Below are 26,569 nucleotides of genomic sequence, written 5' to 3' on the forward strand. Positions count from 1 at the left end.
CTGCCAAGCCTGGTGACTAGTGGGGAGGACTAAGTATTTCAAGTTGTCCTCAGACCTCCGCTCAGGTGTGGTAGCACCTGTGCATGTGTGTGTGCACATACATACACACACATACACACACACACACTAAATATACACAGATGAATAAATGACCATGTGAACAAAAGCAGAACGCGTGAGAAAACAGGCTTTAGAAGTGCATGTTCTGTAACAGCTTCAGTCGACCGATCACACCCTTTATTTCAGCCTGTGCTCTATGGTAAGTTTGTACTGGAAACCACAAGCCAAATTTCAGAAAGAAACCCTTGGCCTTCAAGAGGACAGCCTGAGATTTTTAATGCAATTTATTTGAAATGCTTCCAGAAAAGTTTAAGGCCATTATACAAAAAGTATTCATTTTTGCCAAAACATTTCCACTCTCTTCTCATAAGCTGACCCCGATAGAGACCTTTTCTCAACTTACTGGCCTGAGTGGCCAGCGGCTCTATAGAGAACAGCTCAGGTTTTCCTCCACCATCCAGGGTCCCTGTCTCAGCTTTCTCTGTCTGCAGCAGGTTCATTTGCTAAATCAGCAACTGGAGAAACAAAGTGGTTTTAAATAAACTTGCAATAAAAAAAAAATTCACCACGGTTAAAAATCTATAAATACAGAAATATGCTTTACAGAGTAGAATTGATCATAACATTTGTTTTGAAAAATAATAATGTAATCTACCTTGTTTTTCTTTTGGTAACTCTCATCACACAGCTTCTTTCCATGCACATGGCACATGTATATGATAAAGGGTTAATTTTGTATTTTGCTGCTTTTCTGTAAACTTGATAGATGTAGAAATTAACAAAAAGAAACTTTTTGGCAATAATTTAGAATCACTGCTACTAGTGCTGGTGTGGGTATAATTTTGTATAAGTCCCCTAAGTATTTACACTTGCAGGGAGCTGTTTCATGTATTTTGTGAACTTTTTTCTCCCCCCAAGGTCTCTTTACCATCCTTGCTCTGTAAATCAAGGCTGGAACACAGCATTTTCCAGTTTGGCTAGTTAACTGATCCTAGTTAATCAGAGCTAATGAAATTGGTCTCAGAGGAATTCATCACCATTCTGATTATAGCTCAAGAACCAGAGAAGCAAACTCAGGGCCCAGAAGCAGAGCAGGAAATCCCAAGCCCCTCTGGATGAACGACAGCTTCAGTGGCTCCCGCAGGAGGCTTCGGTGACGGGGACACATTTCTCACTCCCAAGTCCTTCTCTCAAGTTTGTACACAGTCACCAATGCAGTCATCATCTCCATGTCACACCGTGACCGCTCTAAATCAGGAGTGGCCGGGGCAGATGGAACATAGCACAGACAGGGTCTCCAAATCCCGGTCGATCTTCCCTGGCCCCGGGACTCTCTCCTGGTGGTGTAGGCTAGAACTGCTCTTCGGGGTAAGCCACTAGCCATGACAAACAGCCCCCGCAGGCACCCCCATTTCAGTTGAAGATTCAGAACTGGCAGGTACTTTTAGCTTTTTGGTTTTGTTTTCACTACGGAACTCAGTCTGACCTAGAACTTGGTGTAGAGCCAAGGCTGGGCTTGAACTCCAGATCTTCCTGCCTCTGCTCTCAAGTGCTGGGATCGTAGGCCTGTGCCACCAGGCCTGTCCAGCAGCTGCTTTCGCCTTGCCTCTTTCTGTTTCATGTCTTCACAGATTATTCCATTCAACTCGCACTGGGTGAAACCACAAGGTTCAACACAAAGCTTTCTCCTTTGCAAAACCAGACCTCAGAAACCCCCAGAGATGTTTTCATGTTTTCTGGCTGGACAACACAGAACCCGAGATCACTACAAGGGTTGGACTTTCCTGGCTCCACTACCTGGCAAAGCTCTCTCTATTCTGGGTCTTCGGCTACTGTGTTGAAGAGCTACAGGGACACTAGAGAAGCATGGTACAAACGACCTGTCACTGCAGTCCATGCAAACAGTAGTTTAGAGGTCCTTTCTGTTTTGGAAAAACCCAGTAGGACAACTCAGAGTAACTCGTTCAATCTCTCTCCACTCATCCAGACGCATGAGATGGAGCAGCATGGGAAGGGCGGTCGCCGATTCCGGCTGACGCAGAGTGGGGGGCAGTTACAGTACTAGGGACAAGTACAGACACAAGGGACACATGTGCATGGGCACAGTAGTAGTACACCGTGCCTCTCCGAACTGTTCATGTGTGGAATGCGAATACTGTACAGGTAAGACATGGGCACAGCCCTCCCTCCGTCAGACGCTTTCCTCTGCCCTGCTGTTTGCACAGGAGGCCGCTGTCTGTTCCATCCGCTCACACTCGAGGCTGACCTCGCTGGTGTCCATACTGCAGTCCGACTCACTGTCCGATTGGTCCATCTGCTCAAGTTTTGTCTCTCCCTGTGGTTCCCCGATCTCAGAGCCAGGACCCACGAACCGTCCCTCAGAGTCAAGCAGCCCGGCCTGCCCGGCAGCAGACAGAACCATCTCTTTGGCTTGGCGGATGCAGTTGAGCCACTGCTGTTTGTTGAAGGTGTCATTGGCTTGTAGTGAGTGGGTCTGACTCTGGGATCCGTGTTTGAAACTGACTCGGAAGAAGTTCTTAACTAGAAATGAAGAACACATGAAAAGAGAGTCAATGGGTAGGTATTTGCCAAGGCTAACAATACCACACATGGTGGCATCAAGCCCCGGGGCCCAGGCCAGGCGCTGCTGATTACAAAACGTCTCCCGCTAATGCAACTCAGTCAGTTCTACCCTGATGCCACTGCCATTGACTAGAGTGACACAGGCCTAGCTCAGTTTTCCTGAAGGGATTGGCTACTACACCTGCCTATTAGAAGCCCTTGGAGAGGACACGGAAGGGGTTGGAGAGAGGAAACTGAAGGGGGGAAGTGATGCAATTATATTTTAATTTTAAAAAAGACCCTATCTTAGAAAAACAAAAAGAGAAATAAGCCTGTCAATTTCTGTCTAATCCATTATTATTATTATTAATTTTATTATTAATTTTACTATTATTTGGAAACAGGGCTCACTATGTAGTTATGGCTGGCCTTGAATTCACTATGTAGACCAATCTAGCCTCAAACTCACAGAGATCCACCCGCTTCTGCCTTCCAAGTGCTGGGATGAAGATCCTAGGCATGCACCACTATTCTGGATTGGTTTTTAGCTTTCTAATCAGCATTAGGAATATTTGACTATCATATACTGTACACTCCATAGGGTCAGAAACTGTAAGTCTTAGTTTATCATTAGTACCTAAAACAGTGCTCACTATACCACGATGCTGACAGAGACTGCTGTCATGGCTTCTCGTGGTCATTTCCTTTAGTTCAGTCTCGCGTTAGAGGTGCCCATTACGTAGCGCTGCAGGTGAACACACATCCCCCCAGCTCGTCCGAGGTAGGCTTTCACTATGTAGCCCAGGTTGGCCTCCCACCCACCGTCCCATGCTGGGCCATGGCAGCTGGGCTCTAGCTGCTTCTTCGTAAGCCTCTTCAGCAACTACACCAGAACGACTACACAACTTTACACTATGCAACTAGTACCCACGCAGAGACTGTGCGGTATTAAGCGCACTTTCCTGTAGCAGCAGGAGACAGAGCCCGGCAGCAAAAGGTGCACCGGCTGCAGTTGCACACGGACGGGCTCATGGACTGTATGCTACCTGATGCTCAAAGCAATCACAAAAGGGAAGTAGACAAATGGGAAACTGAGGCTCACAGAGGCTGAACTTGATTGCACATCAAGAGTCAGCATTGGGACACAGTTTGGCTTCAAGACTGGGGCTGCTCTCTCTTCCCCAGCCAGCCACTCCTCCCACCGTCCTATGATCAAACGGTTCACTATGTCACCGCAGTCTGCTACCCACACATACTTCTCTCGTTGTTGCTGAAGGCTCCACGCAGGGAGCCGCCCAGCCGCACTTCTCCGTCCTGCAGGTCTTCCAGCATGAGGTCCTTCACAGGGATGGGCTGCCGGTACAACTGGTAGCAGAGCTGCTCATTGTGAGTGACAGCTCGTGTGATCACAAGCACTTCTTGGAAGAGGAAAACGTGTAGTTTCTAGAAGAAAAGAGCCCACATGACTGTCCTGAGCAACAATACACTAGGTGATGGATTTGTGGGCCTCTGTAGCAAGAGGTCTCTGGGTACCAGGTTCATGATGGATTATGAGTTCATGCTCAAATCTGTTTCTAGGAAAATAGAAGTGGGCAGATTTCATTTCCAGATACATATATCCACTACCTTAATACAGGTTCCTCTTTCAGGACCCACTGGAGCAAGCCTCTCTAAGATAACTGTAACCAGAACCCTCCTTATGTTACAGTTCACAAGCTGTTCATACGCATATAGCCTCCAGCTCCACTAAGAGAAAAATAAAGGAATAGAATGAATAGGATAGTGAATAGGAATTAATGCTTTCCTGGCTTCAATACAATTCTAAGAGATCAAGTTAATAATAGTCTACAAAGGATGAGACTGTATATCAAATCCGAATAATAACCCTGGCTTCCGAAACACATAAAAACATGTGTTTCTTCAACCACTGGGCCAATCATCAACTTTAACCAGCAACTCTGGCTGGGACCCTGCCTATCAGAGAGGGACCTGGGCACACTGCTGGAGTCACAGAAAGATGACCGGCACTTTCTTCTCAGTAAGTTCATCAGCACCTGGGTTGGACAGCTTGTGCTTACAGGGTGGATGGCTGATACATGTTATGGGCAAAAAGAAAATCTCAAAAGACGAAGGCATGTCTCAGACCACATCATGCAAGCAAGCTGCCTGTGTGGAGCTGGGGCAGAAAGATCTTAGAAATCGAAGGCATGCCTCAGAATCACACAATGAGAGCAAGCTTCCTGTGTGGCGCTGGCGCATGTCCGTGGTGGTCAACTCTGAGTACCAGACTGTCTCACAGTTTGGGAATGTTCAGGAGTTAATGATGCAGCACTGATGTTAGACTCTGGCTTTCTGGTGGAAACGTGGGGATGCCAATCCAGGACTCTTTAAAGAGGCCACCAGCAGGAGAAGGGTAGAAACTCAAGGTTAGGATCTTGATTTGAGTAAGGGAAGCACATTCTACATTATCAGTGATTTACTATCTGAGAGAAAAGTGATCTGTAGGTCTTCACCGCACACATTCCACACACTGCAGAGGCAAAGAACTCTACCAGACCCTAGATGGTGGGGATGTCTGTCTTAAAAGATGAACTGGGCACACAGCTGTAATCCTACCAGTTGGGAAGTGGAGGTGAGGTACTACAAATTCAAGGCTAGCCTGGGCTACAAGTTGAGTTTTAGTTTAACCTGGGCCACCTGGGGTTGAAGACTCGTTTCAAAACAGACGAAATGAACAATAACATTTTTAAAAATGCTCAAAGATCATAAAATAGCAAAGCACAAAATCAACAAGTTAAAGGCCTCTCCATGTCCCTTCCCCAGGTTCCCCCCAGGAGGTAGTGGTGGTAGAAATGTGTTAAAAATATCCCTTTAGGGGAAGGGGAGAGAGAGGGGTGGGCCGTTGCATTAGGAACTTTTGTTTCTATTCCAGTCCAGGAAGTTTGAACCGGGATTGTCTGGGCAATGTTTTGAAAATACCCGTCACTTCGAAGTCTCTATAGAGAATCAGCTCCTCTTGTTCCCACTCTTGCACCATTTTTTCCTGACACAGGACTTTGCTCATAATAATGTTCACACCTCTGGCAAGAGCCAAACCCAACAAACCTCCCACTCTGACTGCTGTGTTTATTCTCAGAGCTCCCCTGCTGGTAGAGAGCCTCTTTCTGCCATAGGTCCATCCAATCAGAGGCCTTGGGCCCTACTGCTGTATTAGAGGAGAATAGGGCCCCCTCCTGAGGAGCAATGCTTCTTCCTGTTTCTCAAGACTTCCTAGAAAGAACTTTCAAGGAACTGAGTGTTCCATCATACATGATGGAGTCCTCCACTGCTTCCTGGAAATCACTTTCTGGCAGTCAGTAACTCTCTCACACACATCAGGTCCATGTACAGTAGCTTTACTGGGTCTCGGTAGTACCATTACAAATGGTACGGCTGAATCCACAGGAGTCCTGATAAAAAGCTATGTAACATACTCTCTGACAGTGAGGGGTAATTCCAGACTTGCTCACATAAGCTGAAAGGGTGTCTCTTAAATAATTAATTAACTTCTAAGTTAAATACTTGTGTGTGTGTGTGTGTGTGTGTGTGTGTGAGTGTGTGTGTGTGTGTGTGTGTGTGTGTGTGTGTGTGTGTGTATGTGCAGATCAGGCTGTTCTCACATTCTCTCTGCAGCCCTGACGGACCTTGAACTTTAAAATGTTCCTGCTTCAGCTTCCCGAGTGGCTGGGATTATGGATCTGTGCCATTAGGTCTGGCTCACTATTTTCTGAAGTCCAAGTAGGACATACAGCATATACCCCAGCTGCTAGGGAGGCTGAGGCAGGAGAATGGCTTGACTCATCCTAGTCTGAAACTAGTCAGGGCAACTAATTGAGACTGTTTCAAAATCTAAAAAGAGCAAAGAGAAGATGAGGAATGCAGTCAGTGGTAGGGTGCTTGCCTTGTGGCAGTAACTAGGTTAAATCCCCAGCATCACCAAAAAATTAGAAAAGCCAGGGTGGGGGTGGGGATGGGGGTGGGATAGGGGAAGTACCAGGGTAAGGCGAGGAACTACTTACCACACCCCGGTTATTTTTCAGTTCGCCATGACAGCACAGGACCCTTGAGCTGTCAATCAGGGAATCTTTCTGGCCTTCTTCCAAGTAAAGGAGCCGCTCTTTATAATAACGGCATTCCGATTCCCCAGTCTTGGTGTTGATTTCTGCCACAATGCCCTGAATGATGTTTATCTATGGAAACAAAGAAGAATTGTAAAAATGGGGGAAGGAAGCCAACCACCCACAACCACAGGCTCAGAGCCAGCCTTGAGGTACCCAGACACTGCTGCATCTAATGTTGAGAGCTGAGATCTATGTGGCCACTGTGGGAAAGGGAGGAAAATAAAGTTGTTTTTTGTTTTGTTTTGTTGTTTTGTGTTTTGTTTTTGTTTTTGTTTTTGGCAGAGTCTCACACTATGAAGCTCTGGCTGGCCTGGAACTCACCATGTAGTTCAGGCTGGCCTCACTCACAGAGATCCATCTGCTCACTGTGCACCACAGTATCCAGCTAAGTTTAATATACTCTTATCAGATTTTTTTAATATAATTTATGCATATATATATTTCTATCCTATACTTACTATGCTGGCTAGTGTTATGTCAACTTGACACAATCTAGATTCATATGGGAAGAGGGAACCTCAATGGAGAAATGCCCTTGCCAGATTGGCCTGTGGGCAAGCCTATGGGACATTTTCTTGATTAATGATTAATGAGTGAGAGGGCCAAGCCCACTGTGGGTGGTGCCACCCCTGGGCAGGTGGTCCGGGGCTGTGTAAGAAAGCAGGCTGAGCAAGCCAGTAAGTAGCACCCCTCCATGGCCTCTACTCCAGTCCTTGCCTCCAAGTTCTTGCCCTGGCTGCCCTCAGTTATGGACTTAGAAGCTGGAAGGTGAAACAAACCCTTTTCTCCCCAAGTTGGTTTGGGTCATGGTGTTTTATCACAGCAACAGAAACCCGAAGACATAACAAATCTAAAAGTGACGCATAATGTTATCTGAGTGGAAAAGACACAAACTAGTCTTGGAATTTACTTTTACTGTATATCTATAATCCTAACACCTGGGATGCTGAGGCAGGAAGACCATGAGGAGGAGGTTTGAGACCAGCCTGGGTTGCAAGGCAAGTTCCTAGGCCAGTCCATAATGAGGCCCTGTTTCAAGAAACCAATACCAAGCAAACACTCCCCACCAAATGCAAACCAAACCGAACCAAACCAAACGGAACGGAACTGAATGGATCCAAATCAAATGGGAGGTACCTGGACAGCTGCTTAATGTTTAACTCCTTAACCTTTCTATGTTTTCCACAGACGGTGGAATCCGTACATCCCTTTGGAAAAGACCTCAGCAGTAACAGCCATGGCTTCTTACTAGTGAGCTATTTACTAGTTGCACCTGGATAGGGGAGCGAATCAACGCTTGAGCCAATTTTTAGAGATTCCTGCAAGTGCCCAGGACACCCAGAAAGTCCTCATCACAGATATAATGGGTTCACTTCCTAATTTAACTCAGGAACTCAACAGACAGCGTGTCATGTGAAGAGTTACAAACTCAAATACTACAGTGGTTCCTGGAGCAGTTCTGACTACTTTCACACACAGCTTCTCTCTCTGGTTTGTGGAAAAAATACCCACAGGCAAAGCAGCGCAAACAACTAGCATCATTCCGCACTCTGAATCTGCTCTAACCCACAAAACAGAGGAGTTTGTACTTGTATCTACCCAGGACCGCCAGGCTCTCGTTTTTTTGTTTTGTTTTGTTTTACACCGGGTCTTTTTTTTTTTTTTTTTTTTTAACTTTTTTAAAGATTTATTTATTTATTATGTATACAGCAGATGACTGCAGGCCAGAAGAGGGCACCAGATCTCATTACAAATGGTTGTGAGCCACCATGTGGTTGCTGGGAATTGAACTCAGGACCTCTGGAAGAGCAGTCAGTGCTCTTAACCTCTGAGCCATCTCTCTAGCCCTACACCGGGTCTTGAGAGAGATTTATTCTGCATGATTGCAGAGAGTTCTAGTTACCTAAAGTAGACGGCCAGTAACGAACAGTCACAGCAGTTGTGCGTTTAAATTAAATGTGGTCTTGCATGTCTTGCAAGGGTTCAAACTGAAGGCAGAAAAAGACTGAGAACTACAACTGTCAGGAGCCAACAGAGTCTGGAATTCACCCTGTCCACCTAGTCACTTGTGTGACGATGCCACCCACTCATCAGCTACTGACATAAACCCAGGACAGCGGTGCTGCTCACTGAAGCTGCATCAAAAGCAAGGCTGTTTTATGGGGGGGATGCTGGCAGGATCATTCTCTGGCTGCCATCATCTTTAGGGTTTTTTTTTTTTTTTTTCCAAGACAGGGTTTCTCTGTGTTAATGGTCCAGCTGTCCTGGAACTCTCTTTGCAGACCAGGCTGGCCTCAAACTCACAGAAATCCGCCAGCCTCTGCCTCCCGAGTGCTGGGATTAAAGGGGTGCGCTCCCATTGTCCGGCACAATCCTTAGATCTTAAATCATTAAATATCTGGATAGTCAAAGGTCTATTTGAAGGAATTCTCTTTGGTAGTGTATATCTCTAATCCCACCCAGTACTTGGGAGGCAAAGGCAGAAGGAGAGTCAGAAGTTCAAAGCCAGACTCTGCCACATGAGACCTTGTCTCAATTAATCAATAAAATAAAATAAGGAAGCTGGGCAGTGGTGGCACACACCTTTAATCCCAGCACTCAGGAGGCAGAGGCAGGCGGATCTCTGTGAGTTCGAGGCCAGCCTGGTCTACAAAGTGAGTTCCAGGACAGCCAGGGCTGTAACACAGAGAAACCCTGTCTTGAAAAACCAAAAATAAAATAATTTAAAAATAAATAAAATAAGGAAGTTCTACCACCTTCTCAAAACACCATTAAGAAATCCTAGTAATGACGAAGTAGTTTATACCTGTACTGAAAGCCAGCCCTATCTTTAGATCTAGTCACAGGGGTGAACGGAATCAACTCCCTTGGTGTAGAAGAGATTTACTCAATAGTCTGTTTTTTTCCTTTGCATGGATAGGGAATTTATTCAGGAATGTGTGGCCATGATAATTGTGGTACTACGGATTTTTGTGTTTATCAGACACATCCATAATGTACAATGTACATAATGTACATAACGGTACAGGGATAAAGACATTCAATCTGGGGTCTGCTACATGGGTTGTGAAAAGGAGAGGGGAAAATACATACTCAACTGAGTAAATGGACATGTAGAAACTTAGCAGACATTTCCAAATGTGAGCTTACCATGCTTCATGCCCAGACCTGCCCTGATCATCAGATGCAGGCTCAACTTTTGAAGGCTTTACACTTCATACACAAGGAAATGGGTAACTAGTCTATCCCCTCATGTTGCAGACAATCATTCTTAGCTATTTGTTTTTAAACTCAAACCAGCTCACTTAAAAAAGAGGGCAGTATGCTTTAAATGCTGTGTTTTAAAAAGAAGAAATCTTTACAGTAAAACTGAACACAGGCTCACATGATTCACACAAGTAGTTATGGAAAGTGGCTGGGGCTCCCTGCTGTTTGTATCCCTGCTCTACAACTAGCCTATGCTCTTCCCAGCAATAAAGACAGACATGACTAAGTGACAGGGACCTCATCCCCAGTGCCTGTGATCCCTCTCTGTGCTGGGAACGGGGCCCTGCCAGACACTGCATGCCTCATGAATCAGGAGTCTGTCTTCTCTCTTCCTCATCCCTATGCGGAGGCTCCTGTAACAGTGAGGTCTCAACACAAAGCTTGTCCGTAACAAGACAGCTCTCTGCAATTCCCAAGGCAAGAGGGGCTCAAAGACAGGACTAACTCTCCACTTCATTGAACAGGACTGGAAAGCAGCAGATACAGGATTGGGAGCTACCTCAGAGGTTATGAGTGTTAAGTGAGACATAACAGTCTGGAAGGCAATTATATAAAGTCCATTTACTGAGTATTTGTGACTATACTATTGTTACTACTGATAATAGTTCAACACTTCTCCGGGAGATGGTTGGCTTATTCTGGAGGTTCAGGCTTCTGATTTCCAAATTACCTACATAAATGTTCCTATTACTGTGCCCGTTCAGAAATGAGTCTTCTGAGTTGGTCTTTCAGGTCCTCATCACTCTAGCACCACCTTTTCTTTTCTTTTGAAAAAAATTGTGTGTGTGCGCATGTGTGCCATGTTACCCAAGTGGAGGTTAGACAACATTCAGGAGTTGGGTCTCTTCTTCCAAAGCATGTTCTGGGGATCTGTTTTATGTCACCAGGCTCATACGGCCATCTTATTAGCCCTCTTTTTGATGTTGTTTTGTTGCTGTTTTGTTTTGAGACAGGGTTCAGGTCTGCTTCAGACTGGGGTTCAAATCAGCTCAAGAGTTTTCCATGTCATGTAATTAACCAGGGTTTTCTAAATAGTTAGGATTCAGGGTTTGAACCCAGCTTTATCACTTATACGCTATTCCTGAACACATGACTGTTGAACAGAAAGCCAAGATGGTCTAGATGAAGGGAATGGGGAGGCAGGGGAAAGGAAGTCCAGGTTCAAAGTTGTGAAAAACCAGATTGGGGGTGGTGGTGGTAAGTCTTGTACAGTGATGCATACCTGTAACCCCACGAAGAGCTGGGTTACAGAATGCCCTCAAACTTGGGATCCTCCTGCTCCTCTAGTACCGAAAGTACAGACACTCATCCTGCCCATGCTCAATAAACATTGCTGAATGAGGGTGCAGTGGTAACTAGGAGGTTGATCAGGCACCCTACTGCATTGGGTACAGATGGGAGCTAGCTTTTTTTTTTTTTTTTGGTTTTTCAAGACAGGGTTTCTCTGAGTAGCTTTGGAGCCTGTCCTGGAACTCACTCTGTAGCCCAGGCTGGCCTCAAACTCACAGAGATCCGCCTGGCTCTGCCTCCCGAGTGCTGGGATTAAATGCATGCGCCGTCACCACCACCCGGTCCAGCTTAAACAGACGTCTTTTCACAAATAAGCTTTGGGCTAGCCAGAAGCCAATTCCCATTTTCTTACTAAATAAAACTTGTTCATTTAAAATCCCCACAAAGATCTTAGTTCTCACATTCTGCAATTCTACTACCAGATTGGAGTGGTATAAAAGCCATCAAGAACAGTGTAAAACCTGAGGTGGGTGTGGTAGCACATACCTATAATCCTAGCATTTGGGAGGCTAAGACTGGCCACAAGTTTGAAGCGAGCCTAGGCCTGTGTTAAACAAACACACATGCACACATATACACAATCGATAACAGAAGTTTTAGAACCAAATGGATCTTAAGCTACTTTCTGTAAACATGTTGTTTTATGGGTAAGGAACTGGAAACAAGTAAGGAAAAGTAACTCCCCAACACACACACACACACACACACACACACACACACACACACACACACACACACACACATACACACACACAAAGTCCGGGCCTGGAACCCAAGATTGCTGGGCCCCATACATACAGTACCTACTGACCCAACCCTAGCCATTATGGAGGAAGAGAAAAAGAAACAGGCAAACTCACAGCTTCTTCCAAGTGCTGTTGATCTGGATTATCATTTGGCGTGTGCCTCAGGATTTCTCGAAGGAGCAGAGGGTACTTCACTAGACGGCTCCTGGGAATATCAAGGAAATTCCAGAGGTCTAGTTTTCGGCTGAAGGGGGACTCTAAGCAGCGCTGAAGGAAATCCTGGACTCGGTGGTCTTGCTTTTTGTGGTCCAGGAGGGCTTTGGCAGCAACCTGATTGCTGCAGTAGCTGTCATAGGAGCTGAGACATGGCAGCTGAGAAGGAGACATAAAGAGAAGGTTGGGTGTCAGTGTCACTGCTATGAAGGTCCAGGCTGGCATCACTTGGGAATGGACAAACACCACATCAGTCTCCAGACCTGGCTCACGTTCTTTTATCTGCAAGGGTGGTAGGAACTAACCAGTGCCATCTTCAGAACGATAGACAAGACACAACAACATCACTTTCTTAGTTGTACAATCACTCTTCAAAGATCCCTATCAAAACTCAGTAGCCTTGTCTAGCGACTTAAGCTAGACAAAAACAATCGGTATTGCAGATGCATATAGAACAGGGTTTTTTTGTTTGTTTGTGGTATGTATGTGTTAGTGCATGGGACTGAAGCCAAGGCCTCATGCATGGCTGATGTTCTATCACTGAGCTACACCCCAGTCTCAGAATCTTCCTAACCCTTTCAAAGCCACTCAGTAAGACAGAAACTACCAATTTATTTCATTGTATGTATATTTTTTTTTTGGTGTTCATATGTGTTTGGAGGACAAGAGACAACCTTGGCTATCATTCCTCAGGTGCCAAGAACATTGTTTTTAAATTGTGTGTGTGATATATATGTCTGTGTAGATGATGTGTGTGTATATGTGGTGGGGAGGGAGGAGGGTGCCAGAAGACAGCCCTAGATATTGGTCTTCATCTTAGACAGGTCTCTTCGTCGATGGCTGCTGTTCTGAGAACTCCGGGCTTTCTGGTCTGCAAGCTTCTGGGGGTTGTCCTATTTCTTTATCTGCATTAGTGTTTTGACATGGGTTTTTGGATCCCCCGGAACTGGAGTTACAGACAGTTTCAAGCTGCCATGTGGGTGCTGGGAACTGAACCCAGGTCCTCTGGAAGAGCAGTCAGTACTTTTAACCACGGAGCCATCTCTCCAGCGGATTCTCCTATTTCTACCTCCCATCTCACTGTAGAAGCACTGGGATCACAGACATGTGATCGTGCCTGGCTTTCCACGGATCCTGGGAATTCAAACACAGATCCTCACCTGGATCTGCAAACACTGTGCCTACTGAACCATCTCCTCGGAGCCCTTTCATTTTCTTTTTCTTTTTTTGAGACAGGGTTTCTCTGTGTAGCCCTGACTGTCCTGGAACTCGCTCTGTAGATCAGGCTGGCCTCGAACTCACAGAGATCCTGGCTCTGTCTCCCAAACGCTGGGATTAAAGGCATGCGCCACCACCACCTGGCCTGCTTTCTTAACTTTTAAAAATTGATTTAATTTGAAGAATTTTTTATTTTTGTGTATGTGTGAGCATTTGCTTGTCTCTATGTGTGTCACATGTGTGCTGGTACACCAGAAGATGGTGTCAGATCCCCAGGAAATGAAGTGGTTACACGCAGTTGGGAGCCACCCTATGGGAGTTCTGGAAACTGAACTCTGCTCCTCTAGAAGAGGAGCAAGCGTGTTTAATCACCAGCCACATCTCCAGCCTAGCTCCTTCAATTTTTTGAAGCAGGATCTATTTTAGGATTATTTAAAGAGACTTATCTAGAAGACTCAGTGGCATACACAGAGAGCAAGGGTCAAACTCACAAGCTAGGCTTTTGTGTTGCTCAGCACAGGCATTTCAACATTTGTTTAAGATTACATGATAACAAGGTGGCCCAATTATTAGGGACCAATAGTACGATTAGGGAAAAAAATAAGTTGTAGAAATTATTTATTAAAATCTTCTAAATGAGCTCTGGCAGGCCAGGAAGGGTTTCTGGCACCATCTTCCGGATGCACTATCATGCAAGAATAGTTTCAGCTTAAAGACTGGAACGTGTTAAGTCCACTGCCTTCATTCCGTGGCATGCCCATCAGTCACACTGTGTGAATAACCACATCAGAGACTCCAGCAAAGAGCTTCTCGTGCCGCTCTGCTACCCATCCCCCCAACAGCGCCTTAGGCTGACATGCTCGGGCACAGCCATCCTCAGCGGTAACATGCAGCCAGTGGCCCAGCTGCATGGCCCTCTTCTGGAAACCAATGAAGAGACTGTGTTCACCAAGATATCCCCTCTGTGGTGTTCAATGTGGGACAGTGACAAAGGCCTCTTTTGTTTCTGCACGCTCAGGATTTTGCATCGTACCCACTAAACAACCAAGTCAGTATTCTGGATGAACAACAAATTAAAGGTTAGTGGATTGTGAGACTAGAGAATGAATAGTTGACGGTTTGGGAGCAATGCTCACAAAGAAAATGGCAGAGTCAAAAAACAAATAAACACCCAAACCAAACCAAAACTCTGGGTGTGGTGGCTCACATCTATGATCTTAAGAATCTGAGGCAGGAACTGACAAAAGTTCAAGAGCAATCTGAGCAAGCTCAAGACCAGCCTGGACTACACAGTGTGATCCTGTCTCAAAAGTCAAACAAAATAGTGGTCAGAAATGGCACGTACTGCTAAGCCTGAGGGCCTGAGCTTGATCTCTAGGACCTAGAAGGAACCAGCTCTCATGAGTTAACCTCTGATTTCCACACACAAGAGAACAGGCTCCTACAAGTTGTCCTCTGGGCACACATAGGCCCCCACACATACATACACAGACACATAAATAAATACATGGAAAAGCAGCAACAGCAAAATCCCAAAGGAACAGATCAACAAAAACATGAGAGGTAGCATCTGAAGTTTTTAAACGTCCTGCCACTACTTTTTCACTTCTTAGTGAAATTATTTCCTCATCACAGAGTAAGATTCATTCCTGCGTTTAAGGCTTCTTGGAAACGTCTTCCTTCCTTCACTTTAACATACACACACATACAAAAACAAAAACAAAACAAAACAAACCTTTTGTGTTAAAAAACAGCTGCAGACATTCTCTGCTCAACCATATATTTTGAAGTACTGATAACTGGTATTACCTCCCACCCCCAAGACGGGATGCTTGCGATTTAGATTTTCAGAATGAGTTCAAAAGCACCTCAGACTCTCTTAATTTCATTTCCACTCCCTCGCCTTTTCAAAGACCTGGAAATGACCCATGTTTGCATTAAGTAGAAGCCAATCAGCAGTGACAATCAGATATGAACTACCAAGGACCTCTGGCCACACTGTCCAATGGGCCATTACTTTCTCTGATCCTGCCACCTGCTACCATGGCAACAGTTAAGCTCTGTTCTTTTGTTCACACCTGACAGGGTGCTCATTTCCTGCGCATGACTCAAAAGGCATACAATCTGATTTGCAAATACATTTGCACGCTCTTTAAAAATGAGGTTGCAGCTTGGTGGTTAAAAAACAAAAACAAAACCCTCCAAAAAGCCAGAATCTGGAAATGCAGCATCAGGTTCAAAAACAAACTCAGACAGCTGTTTGTGACTCTTCCTCAGTTTCTCCACTCACAAAATCTGTGTAAGAAAGGTCTTTCCCCCACTTAGCGAGACCAGGCACAGAGAACACGCAGCACAGAGCTTGCTCTCTGTGAAGAAGCGGTAAGTTAAGCTCTCCCTACTGTGACTATCTTCTGTGTCGTGTTTGATTGTTTTTCTGTTGTTGTGCCGTTACTGTTTAAGGTAAGGTCTCACTGGAGCTCAGGCTGACCTGGAACTCAGAGAGAACAGGTGTGCCATGGCCAGAAGATGCCATTTGGCTGCTTATCTCCCCAACATCTGGCTCTTCCACCCTCTTTTCTTCTTATCTGGTGTTCTCTCCCCTAGCCTTGAGTGGGTGAAACAGATTATACCTGGGGCCTCTAGAAACAGACTATCCTACAGCCCAGCCTGATCTTGAACTCACCATGAAAACAGATGACTTTAAACTCTTGATCACTTCCCAAGTTCCCCCTTATCAATTCTTTTTAAAAATATTTATTATTTTAATTATGCATGTGTGCGTGTGCAGGGTGGGATATGTGCACATGATTGCTGGTGCCCCTGGAGGCCAGAACCATCTCAGCAGCTCCGTGGCCCCCTAAATTCTTGATAGTCTGCTTCAAGAGACACTAAGCCATCTAACACTTTGGGGGAGGCGTTGATCAGTACAGGTTTTAGAGTACACCTGAGCAAGTAGCTCTCTGCAGCTCTGGCTGTCCGTACAAGATCTGCCTAAGACTGGGCCGGCCCCTCAGCATTTCTTCACGGATGGGGGAGGGTCCACGAGGCTCCGCTCCTTCCTGAGGGCCTATTGGCAGTTCGTGGGTGCTGGGGGAGGGGGGTTACATTCTTCAGTGGTATAGCCATTGGTAAATTGCCCAGGGTCTTGTAAATAACCTCTCACTCAGGCTTATGCAAGCATCTATGATTAAATCCAACGGGTCATATGAAAAGAAGACACAAAGATGGGAGGGGACTTGTTGGAAAGCAGAAGGGTTCCAGTGGGAGAAGGGGGTGGATAAGAGTGGGGGACATGGGGTAAAAACCACTAAAATTCATTATATGTATGGAACTGTCAAAGAATAAAAAATGGAAAAATTTAAAAGGCCCACATGTATGTGTATACATATGTGCATATGTATACATATGTATAAGTATATATGGGAAGCACTTTTTTTTTTCCAGAGCTGAGGATCGAACCCAGGGCCTTGTGCTTGCTAGGCAAGCGCTCTACCGCTGAGCTAAATCCCCAACCCCGTACTTTTTTCTTTTTTTAACATATAATTTTTTAGAAACTCCCTCTAACATAAAAAATGTCAGAATAAACCTGGATTGTTACTTCCATGTACCCTTTCTCTCCCTTTGGAATTAAAAATTAACTAGGACCTAAATTAAACAGGAGTACTTTCTGCCTTGGAGAGCTTATAAATTATTTTATTACTGAGACCAGTCACTTGGGACATTGTTTCTTTGTGACAGGGAAGGCTGGCTCAAACAGGATGACCCACCAGGAAGGGGGCTCCCACCCTCTGTAACCAGGGCAGCTCCCCAAAGATGCCCTCTGTTTAAAGCCTTCAAAGCATAAGTTCATGGATTCACTCTAAGGTCAAAGGCCCGGCTTTGCGGGAAAATAAATCAATTTTCCATGGATCGAATGGGCTCTGACTTTTCTCATTCAGTGTCCAGTGAGATATTTACTTTGCTCTGTTAAAAAGAGTAGAACTCAAACAGATTCACCCCTTGGTGTACAGTCCCTACTCATACCGACACACTTGCGGTTAAAAGAGGAAAAACACTTAACCGCTTTTTAAGGACCATGTCTCAGGAAATCTGGCAACAACGGGCCTCTTGTTTCCTTTCAGGCTGCTCTTCAAGCTCTAAGTCCCCACTAGATGCCCGGAGGGCCCAGACAGCAACAGACTGGCGTGGCCACACTTCCTCTGGGCATGTACGGAGCATGACTGTTAAAGCCTTCGCCAGATCAAGCTAACCTCATAACACAAGTAACAAAAGTGTATTTCAGGGGAGAAAAAAAAGGTGGATAAGGCAAAATCCTCAAGCTTGAGTCTGAAACAATGTCATAATCTGCACGCAATGCTTAAAGGAACAGCGTCGTCCTAACTTAGTATGTCTTAAAATGTAGAGCAGGAACTCTGCTAACTCTGAGGTGTTCTTGCTCCCCGATTAGGGAGTCCACAGACTGAGGAAGTTTAAAAAAACACTGATGCAGACCTTCTCATAACAAACCACCTCTGACTCTAGTGGACCCACACTCTTTCCACAGGGATGTCTTCGTGGGTTGAAGAAGTTTAAAACAATACCATGACTTACAATACAAAGTCAAAAGTTTGAGATGAACGGTCTCTCCTGAAATATTGAAGCACATTGTCTAAATTATTCAGCTTAGAACATTACTAGTCTCTCAAATGTTCTTGAGATATTTCAGCCTTGGTACTAAAATTGACTTCTGAACTAGGGCCAAGTCCTGGGACCCTCCAAAGGTTCCAGATCGTGGCAGTAACTGAGTGGCATCAGGTCAGACACCAATGTTAAGATTTTTTTTGGTGCATCCATGTGACATCAATGAGAATGTGAAAGTTAGAAACAAATTGACCTGGAAAGAGAGACCACTCGTGACAGCAGGACTTGAATCTGTATGACACTCTCTACCTCTGCACTCCCTGCCTATTGTCCTGGAATTCTCGGTGGATCGGAGGGATCAAGAGATCTAATTTTTGCCTGGAAGAAGTCATTAAAGTTATCTGCTTTCAGTACCTGCTTCATAATAAATACAAACATCTAGAATTGGAAGGGAGCATCCAAGCACTCACTGGAGGACATAGATCGCCAGACAACAGGGAGTGGTCGGGATGGTGGCAAAATAGCATATGCTTTGTCTAAGTGAATGACGCAAATGGACATTACATCCTCAACTGAATAAGAATTCAGTATGAGGACCACACATTTATGAGCCCTAACCTAAGGCCCCATCTTCGTTCTTTAAGAAAGAGAATCAGTTTTGTTGGATAAATGTCTGTATACCCAGAAGTTACTTAGGACCAGAACTATATGTTCTAAATACAAGCATCATGTCCTCATTACCTTGTTTGTAAAACTACATTTAGATCAAGGGATCCCACCCGCCCCCTCCCTCACTCAGTACTGGGCATCAAACCCAAGGCCTTGTGCATGCTAAGCAAGAGCTATCTACTTTCAATGATGAACGAGAATGTCAGGCCAGGCCTGGTGGCATAGGTCTATAAATCCTGTTACTTGGAAGGCTGAGGCAGGAGTATCAAGGCCTGCCTGGGCTGCAAAGTGAGTTCAAGGTCAGTGTGGGCAATTTAGTGAGAACTTGCCTCAAAATAAGAGGAAAAAGAAGGTGGGATGGAACATGGAGATATATAGGTCAGTGGTGAATTTCTCGCATAACATGCGCCGAAGGAAAAATGAATATGTTAATTTTAAACTTAAGAGTAGAAATGGCGATAATTTAAGTGGTCCAATAATCTACTAGAGCCAATATAATCTAGTGTCATTTTATTTCATGTGAAACTAATAATAGTTTCATGTGCATTTTTAATTTACTTCATCGCAAAAATGCCATGTTGTCTTTAAATGCAATAAATCTGCAACAAGAAAAAATTGTTTCCATGCTTTGAAGACATAAGACCTCAATCTATTACAAATTTAACATTTTATCTGACATGATAACCAGTATTTGCCAACAAGGGAAAAGTCCAGGTAAGGTGAAATCTATCTTCAAACAAGACCAGAGAAGATTTCTTACCCAGCCCACGAGGATGGGACCAACATGCTCCGTTGAGCCGTCAGGCTTCCGAACGTCTCGAAGCTGAGTAAGGAGCTCTGACAAGAAATAAACGGAATGCCCATTTTGTTAGACATTCAAATACGAGCAGGGTGGAAGAAGGTTCTGGCCCACTCACATTATTACACAATCACAGATTTGCTCTAAGACAACTCAATTAAGGCTACAAGTTATGACTCGTCTGGGACCAAAACTGTACCTTCATGGAGGGGGATTAGAGAGTCCAGTGTTCCAAAAATTTGATTCAGTTCTTGTTCTGTCATTATGGAGAGTTTCAGCATGGGGTCATGGTAGGCCTGCAGAAGATAGGCAAGAGATGGACACAAATACTGAAATTCAGAGGAACTCGGTTTGTGAAAATGATTCCTGAGAGGTGCTTTACAATAAATAAAAACTGGCTTCCTACAATTTCTCCCATCATGTATGGAAACAGCAGGCAGGTGTAGCTGGAAGAACAGAAAATCTGGTTCTGCCTTCAGCCTTTTGTGGCTACTGATAAACTAAGTTAGCTTTTCCCCAAGCTCTTCTACACTTCAGTATACCATATATCTAGGAAGGAGCAAAAATCCCATGTGGAGAGCAGTCTGGATTGTTACAAAGTTCTAAAAGTCAGCATGATCCTACACTTTGAACAACTTCCCACTTTACTCAAAATTAGCTAACTGCAGGCTTTTTCAATTAAGAACATATCTAAAAGAAAAGAAAACTGGTTGGACCCTTCACTACTGACGTTAAGTACAGACAGAAAAACACTTGCCAATCCTAGTTAGTTCAGATCTCCAGAATGCACATAAAAGTTGAGTGGGTGTTGTGGCACCGAGAAAGTGAAGAGACAGGAGAGGACTAGAGCAAGCTGGCTAACCAGACTAGTTCTACTGATGAGCTTTGGTTCAGTCAAGAGAACCTGCTTCAATAAATATGGTGACGATCCAATGAAGAAGTCTCATGCTACCCTCTGCCATCCACAAGCACAGATGTGACCACACACACATGAGCATGCATACATACATGTATACTACGCATAAACACATGCAAAAATAAGACATATGCCAATTCTTGCTTTCAGAGAGTTGTATAAAGCTAATTGAGATTTTTTTTAAAAGATGCACTGAAACTTAAAACATATGTTTAAAAAAACAGTTCAAGATTAATGATGGGAGGGATTTCACATCAGAAAACAAAACCAAAAACAAGTTACAAAGGGCTCTAACAGGTCAGAAAATTAAAGGTAAAGTATCCAAGGAAGGTTCTGGAGATGAGCCATGTGTACAGAGGAGGCAGGAAATACCACAGAAGAAATGACCTTGATTGGAGCTGATGCCTGTGAGAAGGGTAGAGGTGTATGACTGACAGGAAAGAGGGATTTGGAGCAAAAACATACCCCTGTGAGTCAGAGGATGGCCAAGAAACATCTAAAGGTATTTATGTTTGGGAAATCTTGACTCAGGAAGTGGGGGTTAGGCATGTGACCAGCATATGGACATATGATATGTTCCAGACTCAAATGCCTTCTTGTTTCTCTGAGCTGCTCAGCCTCTAGCCTTGCCCAACAGTTTCTTGGTAGTGTCCATGTAAAGCCTAGATGGCCATCTCAGGAGTGTAGGAGAACTTCCTACTAGCAGAATGTTGAACTGAGGATCTTAAGACAAGAAGTATTCTTCTGACCTCACGATTCCCTCAAGAAGCCATGAACAAGAAAACATGTTGGAGGAGTCTGAATTGAGATTCCACACTAGGGAGGTCACTGGAAAGATTTGTTGTCAAGAATGTACATGATATAAGGTGAGATTTCCTTCCCTCCTCCCATATAATGTGGATTAACACATTTTCAGATGGGGTCAGCTCAGCGGTCAGATCACGTGCCCAGCATGTTTAAGTCTGAACCTGGTCCTCAGCATTCAACAAATAACTCTCACTAAAAGAAAAACCCCAAAGACCCTGGTTCCATATGAAAGATGCTAATTTATTATACTATACAAACACTCACCTCACTCTCTACCTACTTTCAAGAATCAACTGTCTTTCTCCTGACTTAGACATCTATTTCTCTAAATGATGACGATATCTCTTGTGGACAAAGAGGCCCTACATGTGACTCCTTTTTTTGTGTGTGTTTTGAGAGTCAGGATCTCAGTATGTGGCCCAGGCTGGTCTCATACTCTAGCCTCTTTCACTTCAGCCTCCTGAGTAGCTCAAGAAAGACTTCTAGGACAATGAAATACACATAAAATCAGGCCTCCACGAGCGCTTTCAGATTTAAACAGATACATCCTTCGAGGTGCACTAGACACTCAGAGGCATCCGGCAGGTGTCAGGTGTAGAGGGCTTATTTGCCTTCTTGCTTTGAGCCATTTCCTTCACTGGTTGGTTTGTGGTCAAAGGTTCTTTTCAATTTCTGATGACTTGAGTTAGTCACAAAGAGGCTGCTCAAACACATCATCTTGGGACTATGAAATGACTCACAGGGCAGGAAAAAAAAAAAACCAAAAAAACATGGAGTGACTCAAACAGCTACTGTATCTTAGCTTACCTTTTTTGCTAATTTCAAGTCCTCTATCAAATCTTCTTCACCTTGAGAAAGCTCAAAGATTGCCTGCAAAGTAAGATAAAACAGACTTGCTCAATTCTTTCATTTATGAGCCCAAATTCAAACAGTACCAACACTCAAAAGCTCCAGATCTCCTTAAGTTAGATGAGACTTGCGGTAGATTCAGGGAAGTATGTGCTGAGCATGTGCAAGGCCCTAGCAGAAAAAAAAAAAGAGGGTGGGTGGGTGGGTAAATTAGCCTGAAGCAAATGCAACTTGTAGTTAAAAGCTGCAAAGAAAAGCCTTGTTTGTGAGAGTTTTGACATGTGTTTCCAACCTACCAAGTCACCCTTCGCATTTCAGAACTCTGATGAAGTCCAACAAGAGGGAAGAGCACTGAGTGAAATGATCACTGCGTGGGTGTTGGTGAGTGTAACCGTAAGAAATAATCCAGAGTCTGCTCTCAGAAATCGATGTGGCAGTGTTCTTAACCAGACCATCACAGTCTGCTTCTCTTCTCCCCAAAGAAGGCGAGTCTCAGCAGAAAGCTATAGCCCTATCATCTACTTACGACTGGGATTATGAAAAGGACTCTACCTTTTATCACAGTACATAGAATCTGGTGGAGTCAGTTCATTCTAAAGTCCCATAGGGTACAATAAATAGGATTAGAGGAACGGATTCTTTGTAAGAGTGTGCAAACGTGCCATTTCTAATTTGGCTCCATTAAGCCACCGTAACTTAAAGAGCTATGATGTGCAGAGCATTCTCTCTCATCTGGGAGTCTGAACACTGGGCAAACACTGGGTATTAAAGGACTTCGAGGTTGTGATGATGGTCTAGGAACAACTGTACTGCTTCCCGCTGGAGAGAAGTCAACAGCTTTCCCACATGGTCACTACCCAGAGGTTTAGGGATGAGAAGGTAATAAAATAGAATAGAGCAGGTGAGATAGGATCCTGGGCTTCAGAGACTGTCCTCCCCAAGGCCCTGCAAAGCTTCCCGTCATGGCTTGCTGAAATAATTACACTCTCATGAGAAGTTGCAAAGCTAGCACAGGAGTCTTGTGTCCCTATCAGCTATCTGTTTCCACCACTGGCATCTTAGATGGACTTGCCTTACATTTCCTTGGCCATCTGCATTATGGGAGCTCATCAACCATCATGACCAATGGCCCCACTCCTAAGAGAGGAGGACCACAGGATTCCACAACACAAAATACTTTGGCTTTGGAATAAGAGAAGAATCAGGCCGGGCGGTGGTGGTGCATGCCTTTAATCCCAGCACTCGGGAGGCAGAGCCAGGCAGATCTCTGTGAGTTCAAGGCCAGCCTGGGCTACCAAGTGAGTTCCAGGAGAGGCGCAAAGCTACACAGAGAAACCCTGTCTCAAAAAACAAACAAACAAAAAAAAAAAAAAAAAAAAAAGAGAAGAATCAGGTTCAAATCCTGACTGTGGTACCTCTGCTCACCTCGCCTTAATGCCTTTCTTGTCTGCAGTCTATCTTTTCCTACGCTGTCAGGTTGTACAATATATATATGGGGTGTGTGTGTACATCAATAACACTTAGAAAAACACAGGAAAACATAAGAAAGGAAATTTTATCATCCACAACAGCATCTTGTTAACTCTGAGAATACAGAAATAAGAAACCCAGTTTTTCCTTTCCTCCCTCCCTTTCTCCCTCTCTTCTTCTCCCTCTCTCTCCCTACCTCCTCCCATTTCTGTTTTTTTTTTTTTCCTCCTCCATTTTCATAACACAGGTCACTTCTGACACCCAGTATGGGAACGTCCCTCTGCACTTCAAGCAATGAATTCTGCTGCAGACACCAGGGAGCTGCCCTCTCATTCACTTCTCACGCTACCTATCTGGAGACAGCATCAGGTCCCCCAAGTAAGGGCTCAGTCCCAAGACTCCTCACCCTTCCCTAAGCTAATCGAGACCTGAAGAATTTGACCTATGACTCAACTGGTGAGAAGTTGGTGTTCCCATGAGCCTTCCTCAGGCTTGCTTAATCTGCCACAACTGCTCACAGAACTCAAGGCAACATTCATGTTTACTGGTTTACAGGACATTTTAAAGGTTATGAGTATCATGTGAGGATAGGACCAAGGGAAGGTTTGAGTGCAGCCTACACCCTCTCTGTATCTACCACACCACCCTCCCAGAACTCTTGTGTTTAGCTCTTAAAACTTTGTCCTCTGGGTTTCTATGGAGACCCAGACAGCATGACAGATTAAATCACTGGCCACTGCTTATCACCTGTAACCATCAACCTCTCTCCCTTCTCCAGGGGTTAGCAGGTAGAGCAATATCTTAGTTTGGTTTCTATTGCTGGGATAAACAAAGGCAACTCAGGAGGAAAGGGTTGATTTCATCTTACAACTCTTAGGTCACAGTCCAAACACTGAGAGAACTCACGGCCAGATTCAAGGCAGGAGTCTAGAGGTAGGACCTAAAAGAGGGGTCATAGAGCAGTGGTTCTCAGCCTGTGGGTCTCAACCCCCTTAGAGGTTGCATGTCAGATATTTATGTTATGATTCATAACAGTAGCAAAGTTACAGTTATGAAGTAGCAATGAAGTGATTTTATGGTTGGGGGGTATGAGGCTGTATTAAAGGGTCCCAGCATTAGGAAGGTTGAGAACCCCTGTCATAGGAGAATGCTACTTACTGGCCTGTCAGCCTGTTTTCTACTACACAGGACCACTGGCCCAAGGATGACACTGTTCACAGCGGGCTGGGCCCTCCCACGCCAATCATTAATCAAGAAAACACTCCACAAACTTGCCTGTAGGCAGTCTGATGGAGGCATTTTTTTCAATCACAGTTCCTCTTCCCAGATAAGCTAGCTTTGTCAAGCTGACAAAAGACAAGAACTAGCTAGGACAGGCTGGGTTGTCACTGGATAGCACTTCTGTTAGCCTGCCTGGGTCTTCCTAGTGGCTAGGACCAGCCAGAAGCTTTCAATAGCTGACAGCCATCATTCAATCCATTTATTGCCATTTGAGGATATGAGAATCTGCATGCCAGGTAGTGTATATGAAGATCAAAAACCCACATCCTAATATCATATATGATTTTGCCATATTTCCGCACAGAACTTCTGAGGGTGCATGCTTTATTTTAAAGGCTTTAGTCACTGTTTGATAGGCAACACATCTACATGGTACCCAACACAGAGTGCACAAAATAGGACATGCACATGGGGAGATCTCAGCTCCTTTCAGGGACTTCAGGAGGAAACATTATTGCCAATTCTTTGGGCATCCTTCCTGAAATGTTTTTATGATCATACAAACAAATTCATATATATACATACATATTGTTTTATATACACAGTAGCATTTTATTTTGTTGTCTGCTGGATCTACTTAGCTAAGCACAGATACAAACACGCCTTCCCCATTTCTACAGCTGCACAGTATGTTGAGTGTTTCAACAGCTCCTGGTAACAGAGGTTCAGGCTCATCCTAACTTAGTAGCGCTGTTAGAGACATTAGCTCTCTGAGTAATCCTGCATGCTTATCTTTTGACCTGTGTGCAAGCAGACCCAGAAGATCAATTCCGAGGGAAGGACAACTTAGTCAAGGAACCTCGAAATTTCAAATGACCCTTCTGCCAGGGTCAGGTTGTCTGAAGGAGAGGGAGAGGGAGAGACTTGTCTATTGTGGTGGTGAACATTGTTAATCGTAGCACGCGGGAAGCAGAGGCAAAGGGTTCTTTGAGAGTTTTGAGGCTAGCCTGGTCTACATCATGAGTTCTAAGCTAGCCAGGGTTACACAGTGAGACTCAGTTTCAAAACAAAAAAGCAAAACCCCCAAACCCAAAACAAACAACAACAAAAATTAGACACTCCAGGGATCTCACTGGAGGTACCACATAAGAAGAAGTAAGCAGAGCTTTCATTGACTACAGAAGGGAATGTCATCATTGTTACTTAGGGATGGGGATATGGAAAATTCACAAGGAAATGAACTGTCCTCCACAAGGAAGAAGCCTTTCTTTAGAAAGCTGGACCAAAGTTCCAAAAGCCCAGTACTTTAAAAAAAAAAAAAAACATCTAAAAGTTACTATCAAAGTATAAATGAAATGACTGTAGCAGGGCTTGGTGGCCCATGCCTTTAATCCCAGCACTTAGGAGGCAGAGGCAGGCAGGTGGATCTTTGAGTTCAAGGCCAGCCTGGTCTATACAGTGAGTTCCAGGATAGTCAGAACTACCAAAAGAGATCCCGTTTCAAAAAGCCAAAAAGAAAGTAGAGAAATATATATGTGAAATTATATGTGTATAATTCATTATATACATGATTTCTTTGTGAGTGTAAGAATCCTAACTGGACACTTGGATTCAACACTGCAAAATCACTTTACTTTTACAGTGGGGCCATGCTCACGAAGCTGGATGCTGGCTTTTCAGTTTCTTCCATCCTGTTTCCCTC

The 26,569-nt window shown here is 44.5% G+C and overlaps 1 protein-coding gene across 2 annotated transcripts in view; it reads right to left on the reverse strand.

Annotated features, from left to right (window-relative positions):
- Positions 1–203: 203 nt before the first annotated feature.
- The window catches only part of Arhgef3 (Rho guanine nucleotide exchange factor 3), a 285,032-nt gene continuing 258,666 nt past the window's right edge, over positions 204–26,569 (reverse strand). For both annotated transcript variants that reach the window (XM_059273978.1, XM_059273979.1), the window contains 7 exons: positions 22,135–22,197; positions 19,804–19,900; positions 19,566–19,642; positions 12,200–12,457; positions 6,681–6,851; positions 3,879–4,065; positions 204–2,601 (listed from right to left, as the gene is read on the reverse strand). In XM_059273978.1, coding sequence (XP_059129961.1) covers positions 2,252–2,601; positions 3,879–4,065; positions 6,681–6,851; positions 12,200–12,457; positions 19,566–19,642; positions 19,804–19,900; positions 22,135–22,197 — 1,203 coding nt within the window. In that variant the 3' untranslated portion in view covers positions 204–2,251. The remainder of the gene's footprint in view (positions 2,602–3,878; positions 4,066–6,680; positions 6,852–12,199; positions 12,458–19,565; positions 19,643–19,803; positions 19,901–22,134; positions 22,198–26,569) is intronic.

The sequence above is a fragment of the Peromyscus eremicus genome, chromosome 9, assembly GCF_949786415.1.
Source record: "Peromyscus eremicus chromosome 9, PerEre_H2_v1, whole genome shotgun sequence".
NCBI lineage: Eukaryota > Metazoa > Chordata > Mammalia > Rodentia > Cricetidae > Peromyscus > Peromyscus eremicus.